Source organism: Melospiza melodia, chromosome Z, assembly GCF_035770615.1.
Source record: "Melospiza melodia melodia isolate bMelMel2 chromosome Z, bMelMel2.pri, whole genome shotgun sequence".
NCBI classification, from domain to species: domain Eukaryota; kingdom Metazoa; phylum Chordata; class Aves; order Passeriformes; family Passerellidae; genus Melospiza; species Melospiza melodia.
Genome location: NC_086226.1, coordinates 81,973,656 through 81,984,484, shown reverse-complemented (window position 1 = coordinate 81,984,484; position 10,829 = coordinate 81,973,656). Strand labels below are relative to the sequence as shown.

General features: G+C 49.8%; 1 protein-coding gene across 1 annotated transcript; it reads right to left on the bottom strand.

The window, feature by feature from the left end:
- On the bottom strand, positions 1-1,937 carry ANKRD34B (ankyrin repeat domain 34B). The gene has a single exon (XM_063180038.1). The coding sequence runs from the start codon at positions 1,935-1,937 to the stop codon at positions 453-455; it is 1,485 nt and encodes a 494-aa protein (XP_063036108.1). The 3' UTR covers positions 1-452.
- Between the last annotated feature and the right edge of the window lie 8,892 nt (positions 1,938-10,829).

The window sequence follows — 10,829 nt, the reverse complement described above, 5'->3', positions numbered from 1 at the left end:
GGGGGCTGTGTGCGTATATACAACCGGGACACGGGCACTCCGGTCCGGCATCGCAGTCAAACGCTCCGGGGGCCCACGCTCCGTGTGCAGCGCCGCTCTGGGTGCCGCAAGGGCGTGTGCTCGGGGAAAGCCTGGAGGGGTAGCATTTACAACCTGCAATGAGAACTGCAACACTTAAGGACTGCTGTGGGTTGTCCGTCACAGGCAAGCCGAAAACTTTACAAAACCAGCAAAATAAACACTGCTTAGATTGCAGAGGACAGCCTCATTAGATGTCTTTTCATTTAGTTTCTGGGCTGTACCACTACTCCTGAGGCAGACATTACTTTACATCACAGACCTGCTCTATTTTGTGATACATACCATTACAGTTAAGGACTGCAGTGAATATTTACATATCATTAAGATCCCCTTTGCTCTCCTGTTAAAGATTCAGTGACTGCTGAATCTGGTCAGACTGTGATCTGCTCATAGGGCCTCCTCCGCATCAGATTCGTCTCTTTGGTCCCCTTAGGGAAAGCAGATCCTGGGGGGGCTAAGTGAGTTTGTCCATAAGAAATCATTCCAGACACTGTGTTTATGACAGTGAGCTCTGGAACCGGGGGGCGGGGGCTCGCATTCAGTGGAGGCAGAAAACCTGGCCTCGTCGGATCCAGCACTGAGGCTCCTGAGGCCTCTTCCTCTAGAGGAGCCTGATTTCTGCCTCTTGGGGAAAGAGGAGGCATCTCTAGACCTCTTCTTGGACTTGGTAACAAAGTCTGGTACGTAGGAAGAATCTCTCTATTTCCTTTTGGTGACTTACTACCTTTGGTATCAGCAGCAGGAATTAGACTGTTGGTTAACTGAGAACCGGAGATGTTGTAATTTGCTTCTCCACTTCCTTTCTTGATAATATTGCCAAGGTTTGAAAGTAAGCTGATTTGTCCCAGACTGGCATCCATGCCCATGGGAATCTCACTGGGGTTGTGTTTCTCTTCAACAAAAGGAGGCTGATAGTTTATTGCATCACGTAGTGCTTTCCTTGACATGGTTTGATCAGAGGTTCTCAGTACCTGAGCAGTGTCCTTCCTGTCTCTACTTTCATGACTGGAGGCGACACTCTTGCATAAGTCAAGGCCACCGACTTTACAGGAGAGCTCTTCCATGGGACTGATACTCTGGAGTTCTTGTGGAGAAGCAAGTTTCCTCTGCTGGAACACTGCTGGGCAGCACTTTAGCCACGGGTCACACTGCAGCACCTGTGTCAGCTTGAACCGCGCTGGTGCGGAGCTGGATTTGGTCATCAGTGGCACTCTTTCAGAGGAGCTGTCCCCCTGCTGCCCACCATACAGCTCTTTAAAGCTGAATGGGTCTTCTGGACCCTCATCTGGTTCTATCTCTGACGGGGAGGTGCAGTCGGCTGGAGAAGCGCATTCCTCGAGGTCTGGAGGAGGCACGTTCAGGTACTGTTTTGTCTTCTGCCTGCCCGAGGCGGACTTGTCGGTGGTGATGATGATGACCTCTTTGCCTCGCGCCTTGCAGGCCTTCAGCAGCAGCTCCAGGGTGTCTCTGTCGGCAGCGTTGATGGCGTACACCAGCGCAGAGCAGTTGGAGTGGTCCGGCAGGCTGGGGTCAGCGCCGCTCAGCAGCAGCAGCGACACCACCTCGGGGCCTGCCTTCTCCAGGCAGGCGTGCATCAGCGCCGTCTTGCCCGACTTGTCCTGGATGTTGGGGTCAGCCTTGTTGTCCAGCAGGTACTTGACCATCCGGGCCTTGCTGGCGCTCTGCAGGTCGGCGTGCGGGGTCATGCAGGCCACCATGAGCGGGGTCTCGCCGCGGCTGTTGCTCTCGTTGACGTAGGCGCCGCCGTCGATGAGCAGCCGCGTCAGCCGCAGCCGCCGCTGGTACACGGCCTTGATGAGCGAGTAGCCCTCGGGCGGCACGTCCGCTGCCTCCATGGCCCTGCTCTGCCCTCGGCACCTGCCCTGCCCTCGCAGCCTCGCCGGGCTGCCCCAGAAAGCGCACGGTCCCCGGGGAAGGAGGAGGAAATGGGGAGAAAATAACAGAGGGTTTAACTGCGCTAATTGCGCCTGGAAACGCCCTTGTATTTTGTAAAAAAAATACGAAGGGAAGAAAAGAAGAAAGGTTTTCCCACCCTTTAGACTTACAACAAATGCGTTGAAAACTTAAAAAAACCCTTCAATATAATTAGAGTGTTTATATAAGATTAAAGCATGACTGTCACCTTCTTACTTTTTGACTGTCCTTTACGCAGTCCTCTGCCTGAGTAGACAGTATCAGCTCTACAACAAAAGAAACATGTGACAACATCAAAGAGAACCAGGAGGTTTCACACAAAAAATTAAGAGTTTAAATAACATTAAGCATAAATAACATACATAGCAATATACATTCGTAAATAACAATATACAGTCATATAAGAATGTATACCTCCAGACATGCAACCTAAAGTTCTTTGTCTTGTATGTGCTTGTTTACCTGTGTCTAGGAAAAACCTTTAGAGAGAAAAAAAAAAAAAAGTCTTTAATAATTGGCAGAGCAATATTACTCCAATACAAGTTTAGATATGCATTAAATTATTACATGAATTTATTTAAAATGTCTTTCTAGAGAAATAAAAATGTTTAACTGGTTTAACTGTAAAGGCAATTAATTAATCATTTTTATTCACCACTGAAAACACTAGTAATGGTGATTTACTGAAAAGCAGTAATTTAATTCTGTTTTACTGTGAATACCAAAATCGCAGGATGATCTCAATATACTTTGTTCCAAAAGTCCAACAAGCTAAAAAAATGAGAGTCAGATTTACTCCCTGGAAATCTGGGGAGGAAATCTGACTTTGACTGGTGGCTTGTTTTTTTCACCCCTCTATCTTGATAAAACATTTTTAAAAGGTAATTGCATTGAAATTACTTTAGGGATTCACTCCATTATAATAAAAGTACAGGACTCAGTACTGTCTATTCCAGCTTTCATTGAAGTGCAAATCATTATTATGATTTTCATGTGTACTTTTGACAAGTAATATATTCATGATTATTGTAAAGTCTTTTATAAATGTATCAAATCAATTTGTGCTTTTAGATTTCCAGAAGGAAACTGCAGAGAAATACCTGGTAGATAACACACATGTTGGAATTCTGGTTGTGTTCTCCCCTAGGTTTTGACCTACCTGGAAGTTGTTGGTGATTTTACATTTCTTTCCTATTTATCTAAAGCTCCTCTGATACTTAACTGCTCACTTTACTTAAGTGACCACATATAGCTTTTATTACATAAGCCTTTCCATCTGTAGAAATCCCTTGTATGACCAAAAGAACATTAAATATTAAACAGGCATGGAGAGAGAATAATGCTACCTGAAGTGGTGCAGCAGGTCAGGGCTGAAGGTGAGGCTGCCTCTGTGGCATCTCCTCTAACCCCTCCTGTTGCTGAAATTCGCTGTTTCTGCCGACTTCACCAGGTCTGAGGCGGGGAAGGCTGACCTAAGACAACAGCTGAAGTTGGAAAGTTACAGTAAATGGGGTTGGCAGGTATGAGCTTGCCTGGAGAAAGCCTGAGATGTTTCTGTGCAGAGAAAAGTGAAGATTCATGAAATGGGGAAGAGAACACACAAATTCTTCAGAATCAGATACTCTACCATCAAAAGAAAGTGTTACAGGTTCACAACTGGAACAACACAATGCAGAACACACTCCCGAGGGCTGGGTGACAGCCACAGCTTCGTCTGTTAATCATATCACACCTGGACTGGCTACAACCTGCTCCAAAACCCCCACAGCTGGCTTCTTGGAAGTGAAAGACCGCTGGCCAAGCAGATTCCCTAAAATAGTAATTCATTGGATAATTCATTGCAGATTGGGACTATACAGCATTCCTAAATTTAATTAACTGCCATGTCAGAGGCACTCCATGAGTTCCTGAGCTATCCGGACTGACACAGGTGCCTCTCACCCGTGGAGGTAAACTTTGAAAGCAGCTTCAAGCTTTAAAGCAGTTTGAGGAATGAGGAACTTAGGGAACTCAGTGTGTGACACTGAATCATGAGCTGGTCTGTCAAATCACCCACAAATTCCTCTTATTCTTGTGCAAATAATATTTCTGCACTGTGCTGTTTAGAAAGGGCTTAGCTTTGTTTTCAAACAGCAATATTGTCCTGGAAAGTACTCTGAGACAAAACAGCACCAGGCACCTCATAGTATGAAAACCTGGTTCTGAATCTAATAGTCTAATCACAGCACTGAGGAGGAAAGAGCCCATCGACTCTTTCCCCCTCATAACAAATAAACAAATGAAGGCAACAGTGTCATGAATGCGTGATAGGAATGAAGGAGTCCTTGCAAACTATTCCTCACCTGTTTAATGTGAGAGCCAGATTTCCCTCACTGCCCTCGGAGCCTCAGCACCCTTACTGTTAAACAAGCTCTCACAGATGTGTTTAGAGAGTCTAGAATCATTCCAGTGAAATTGTCATTGATTCTCATCTCGGAAAAAAGCTTTCACACTCAAAGACCATGAGGACTTCGGTATTTTTATGATTCTTCATATACACATTAAACCTGGCAAATTCAGTCAGGGTAGCAAAAACTTGTTTTGCTACTTTAAATTTACCACGTACGAGTTACTTTTGACTTACAAAAATTCCCATTCCAACGCTGCCAAAACTGCTCCGCCACCAGCACCCCAAAGTTTCCACCACAGCTCGCAACCCGACGGCTCTAAAGGGCTCCCCGAGCGGAGCCGGGAAAGAGCAGGGACCGCAAACTTCTCGGCAGCGACAAGCACACACAGCAGCAACAGGCAGACACCACGAGCACGAGAAGAAGGCTGCGAGAATTAGTTTAAATACTTTACCGCGCTGTCGGCGGCGAGGCGGCAGCGCCGTTCCCTGAGCGCTCGGCTCGGCTGCGGGCGGGCGGACGGGACGGAGCCGCCGCTCCTGGCGCTCCCGGCGGCGCCAGCGACACCGGGACACTCGGCAGCGCCGGGACACCGAGCACCGCCCCCGGCACCGCCCTCGGCCTCGGCGGGGCTGCGCTGCCCCTCCACAGCCGCTGCCCCGCGCAGCCCCCACCCCCGGGCCCACCCCCGCGGGCCCGCCCTGTGCCCCACGGCCGCTGCCCAGCCCCACAGCCGGCCCCACAGCCCCTCACACCCGGCTGCGCCCCGGCCCCAGAGCCGGCCCCACAGCCCCTCACACCCGGCTGTGCCCCGGCCCCAGAGCCCGACCCACAGCCCCTCACACCCGGCTGTGCCCCAGCCCCAGAGCCGGCCCCACAGCCCCTCACACCCGGCTGTGCCCCCTCACACCCGGCTGTGCCCCAGCCCCAGAGCCGGCCCCACAGCCCCTCACACCCGGCTGTGCCCCCTCACACCCGGCTGTGCCCCAGCCCCAGAGCCGGCCCCACAGCCCCTCACACCCGGCTGTGCCCCCTCACACCCGGCTGTGCCCCAGCCCCAGAGCCGGCCCCACAGCCCCTCACACCCGGCTGTGCCCCCTCACACCCGGCTGTGCCCCAGCCCCAGAGCCGGCCCCACAGCCCCTCACACCCGGCTGTGCCCCCTCACACCCGGCTGTGCCCCAGCCCCAGAGCCGGACCCACAGCCCCTCACACCCGGCTGTGCTCCCTCACACCCTCAGCACCCCACGGCTGCCCGCACCTGCTGCTCCTCAGCCCCCCCACATCCACACCTGAACACCCCAGACACCCCAGATACCCCTCACACCCCAAATATCCTTCACACCCCAGATACCCCTCTCACCCCTCACACCCCTCAGACGCCTTGAAACCTCTCCCATGCCAAATATCCTTCACAACCCCCCACACCACTCACACCCCTCACCTTCCTCGTCCCCCACACACCCCTCAGATCTGTCAGACGCCACACACCCCTCACACCCCTCACACCCCTCAAACCCACACATCCCTCAGACCCCATACACCGCTCAGATCTGTCAGACGCCACACACCCCTCACACCCCTCACTACCCTCAGACCCCACACACCCGTCAGCCCTGACAGACCCTACACACCCCACACCACCCTGCTCTTGCCCACCCCTCACCCCTCCTGTCACTCCCCACACCCTCACACCTGCACCCCCCATGCTCTCACATCATCCCACATCCCACAGCCCCACACACCCTGTCACCCCACAGCTCCTGACCCCCGGCCTGGTCCCCTGTCCGCCCCCAGCCCACAGCACCTCCGGGGATCACCCTGGCGCGGGTGGCTGCTCCGGACAGAGGGAGCACCAAAGGGTCCCTGGCCGTGCTTTGTGATCTCCTGTCAGTGCAGCCAATGGAGGAACGACACAGCAAACTACCTCCTCACCACCACACTGCTTCCAGCCACCCAGGCAGGATTTAACAGGGCTGAGAGGAAGCTGAGCCCAAGGAGAAGCTTCCCTCAGGTGTGACCAAGTTTGACTTTGAAGTAATTCCTGGTTAGTTTCACAGGCTAGAATCTTGTGAAATTTCAAAGCACAAAGACACTTCTTGGTTTCCAGGCAAGCTTAGGACACCTCCACAACAACACAGACTGGCTGAGGCTGGAGGGGATCTCTGGAGGTCATCCAGTCCAAGACTCCTGATCGCCCAGGAACACCCTGCCACCATTTGTTTAATGCCTCCAAGGGCAGAGACTCCACGGCCTTCCTGGGCAGCCTGTGCTGGTGCTCAACAACCCTCACAGGCTTCCCTGGGTTCAGAGCCTTAGCTCTGTGCCTGTTGGGTCTTTCCCTGTCACGCAGCACTGCTGGAAGGATGTAGCTCTGTGTGTGTGCATTCTCCTCTGGTGTACGGCAGTGAGACCCCTTCTGGGCATTGTTTCTTCCAGGCTATCCAGGAGCAGCTGCCTGAGCCTCTTAGCTTCTGACAGAGAGCCTGTGGGCATCTTCTGGGACACAGAGCAAGGATGTTCTCTGCAGAAATCCAGGCGGGCCCTGTCCACGCTTTCCTTGCTCATGGCAGGAGGTCTGCAGATCGCCCAAGCACGGCTGCCCGGGAGCAGCCAGCCTGACCCTTGCCATCCCTGTGCTGCGCTCTGCTCTCTGCAGTTGCTGTGTGCCTCTGGTGGTGCTCACGGTGTGTTCTCCCACGCATCCGTGCGCCACAGGCCCTGCTGATGGTCCCCAGAGGCTCCAGGGGGCTTTCCTTGGAGGGCACCTGGCAGAGCATCCTTGCTGCTCACATGGGCTGTGTGAGACCCCATGACAGCTCCCTCGCCGAGCTGTGCGAGCACAGGTGAGTGCAGCAGGGCAGGCGAGGGTGAGCTGGCAGCCAGAGGAGCCACCATGGCCGGACAACAAGCAGCTAGCCACAGCACCCAGCTGCACAGCACTGAGCTCAGCATCACAGGGAGAGAAGGTTCCAGGAGCAGTGTGAAGGGGATTTGTGCCTTGCTATTTTTTAAAAGTGCACGTCAGGATCAATGAGAAGCCGTCATGACTAAGAGCTGGATAAATGGTATGAATAAGCCACTAAGACAAACAACATTCCAAGGGCAGGTTCCTCAGTTGCTCTTTAACCTTCTCTTTCAAAAACTGAGTTGGGAGAATGTCCACAGATGTTTTGGGGCTTTTTCTGCCCATGGTAAGATTCTAACAATTGTTGTTTTCTTTTCTCCCCTACCTCATCCACATTCTTCATACTCAGTCTTTGCCATGCAGCCTCAGAAAAGCTTGTGTACTGAGCACCCACTCTTGAGGAGTTTACTGCTCTTCACAGTCCTGTTGTTGGGTTAGTTCTGTGAGATGGAGAGGCACTGTACACTTGTGTATATACCAGCACTCCTGCTGCTGAAACAGTACCACTTCTGTAGTTCTTGCAGCTCTAAATGTCCCCTGTCTTATTCTTCTTTCCATCCTTGCCTGCATTGTGCTGTTGAGCTTGATAGCCAACATGAATCATTGACCAAAAAAAACCCCAAAAACCCCCGTGTATCAAACCAGCTCTTGGAAGAACACTTTTATGAAGATAATTAGATTTTTTTCCTATAAACATCACCATGGATACTCTTGGTTGGATAGAAAAACAACTGTGGAATCAAGAAGTTCCTGCTAAAAATGAAGGAGACTGGAGAGCCAGAGCAGGCAACACATCCATGAAGCACAAATTTTATTATAAAACACAGAAGATGTTTGCATATGCACATGGCATATTTGTTTATCATACTTCTTGATAACCCTCTCCTGTATTTCACCAACAGTTGGGCTACCTGGATATGTACCAGGAGAAAGTTCCATGGTTGCAGAATTCTAATAACAATTTTAATTAACTAAAAATGTTTGTCACAAACAGATATTTTTAGGTTGCTCAAAGAATCACTGGAAAAGGTATTGCCAAATCAGGTTTAACATAAAAGTGAAGGTGCAGCACAGTTCATTGACATGTTTCACTCTCCTACTCATAGTTCAAGTGCAGAGAGTCAATCAATCTAAAATAAAAATCAAATGAAAGTGATATATGTGGAGGCTGAGAACAGGAGAAAGAGTAAGAATGGGAAAGGGTGAGGATGCAAAGGGATAAGGGGACCCTGTCACTGAGTCACAGGGTTCAGAATGGACCTCCCTGCAAAACGTAGCCTCAGACTTTACCCAAGATTTAGGCCTAAAGATTTAACAGCACTTAAACATAGTGGCACTGAATTAATACCCTAATTCAAAGAAATTAACAAAGGACTCTGTAGAATTTACTAGAAGGATGACAGTAACTCACAGGCCTGACTTACGGATCTAGTGCATTTAGGAATCAGAGAGCAACATTCCTACTCCATTTGCTGTAGCACATTCACCGTCACACACTCATGGAGCCAGAGCCTGCTCAGGTGTGCACAATCCTTGAACCTACAGGTTCATCCTTGTGGGAAACGCCCCCCAGCTCAGGGAAGGACTCACTTAGGACCAACGTTTGTAGGGTCACAATGTCAGGACCAATCTTTGTAGGTTCACAGTGTCAGTCACAGTAACGTCCCGTCCAGATTGCAATTCTGCTCGGCAACTTTCTCGGAATGTTCAACAAGGAAAATGTTCATCCACTTGCACTTGCTCATCAGCCAGCACCAGACCCTGGGAGCAGGCAGTGTCTCTGGTAGCTCAGGAGGAGCTCAGCCCCTGAGGTGCTGCTCGTCAAGGCCACAACCTGATGAGCATTTCTGAGATCACAGCATGGCCCCAGGTGGATGATTCTGGATTAACTGTGCCCAAATATGGGGAGGTAGGCAGGAAAATGACATATTTAGTTTTCTGGATGCCAGTTGCCAGCAAGCTGCAGGAAGCCCAGTGCTGGACTGCAGCCTGGAGCCCAGGAGCGTGCTTTGGGAAGGCAGTCTCAGAGCTGAAAGGGCTGGCTTGGCACCTGGCAGTCAAGGCACACCTGTGGGGCCCAAGTGTCATCAGCCACAGTCGGGCCTTTCCTGTGTCTTGGGGATCCTGGCAATCAGCCAAGTCAGCTGCTCCACTTTGTTCACAGGAAGATAAAAGAAAGGAAAGGAATGGAAATAGTTAAATTCAATCTGACATCCTCACCCCCTGCCCTAGTTTTGGATTTTGCTTCCCATGAGAAATTGTAAACACTCTATCGTGTCTGTTTGGTACTGGCCAGCCTCAGCCTACACCAGCAAGAACTCATTCAAGGGAAGGAGCCATGATTGCTTACATATGTAATGACTTATATATTATTTCATTGCCCTGTAAATTGTTGAACCTGATATGATGTAACATACACCATTCTAGTAATTCAGTTACTTTATTAGGTATTAGTGCATAGAATTATTTTCAAAATGGTGAATGAATGGAAAAATATAGAAGCCAAATTAACTTGGTTTAGTTGGGATGACTGAAAAAAACCCCAGAACCTGAAACCATTTTTATTATATACTAATTTGGTATATCATAAAAATAAATGCATTAAATACTTAAATACATTCTAAACCATTGGGTACAGAGGCAGATGTTTATTGTAGTAGAACTGTTTGCTGAGAGGAACGTGCTTATGTTGTAAACAACAGTGTTCTTAAAAATATATAAAAAATGTAACAGGCACAGCTGCTTGCTTGTTCAAATTCTTGAAAGGGGATTATGGTAGTGATGTAGAGACATCATTTGAGAGGTCTAAGAGAGAAGTGGAGTGCTATGTTTTGTGCTTCAAAAATAATGACCAAAACCAAACAGAAGGAATTAGGAGTCTATGAAGTGTCTCACAAAAGCCCCATGTGTGCGGTGTAAAATCTGGAGAAGAGCCTTGTTATGTTATTGGTTTGTTTCCCAGGCAATCTGGAGGCACACGTGGCACTGCACTATCCCTGCTCCGTGGGCCCGCCAGGCTCTGGTGTGACCCTCTGCCTCCAGCAGATCATGCCAGTGCCCAGGTATCTCCTGGTTTCCATCAAGCATGCTTTGATTAGCTATTTAGGACGTGGAGCTTTCTGCCTGGATAAATAATCTCTCTGAAGTGTTTGGTGGTTTATTGCCAAGTACTTCGATTAAAAAACTGAGCGTGTGTGGGAACTGCACTTGTGACACTTGCAGGAATAATTGTGGCTGGTGACGGAAGCAGGGCTCCCTCTAACAGCTTTAGAGAATATATTGCAATAAATGTCTTGTTCCACAGGCACCAGCCTTTGCAAGGCTGCACAATTCAAGTGCTACCTTCCTGTCTGCTATAAATCAGCAGGCTCAGGGGATAACTATCTTTTGCCAGCTCCCACAGTCTGTGAACATCCTTAGAGCAGAACCTTTCTCATGCATACGTTTATAAATGGTTGTTTAGATTGCAGCAGAACGTCGGCTGTACTTCTATGTCTGGAGCAGTTTCTAAAAGAATC

What these genes read in the sequence shown, in the direction of transcription:
- ANKRD34B (XM_063180038.1), bottom strand. Translation starts at nt 1,937, where the DNA reads ATGGAGGCAGCGGACGTGCCGCCCGAGGGCTACTCGCTCATCAAGGCC.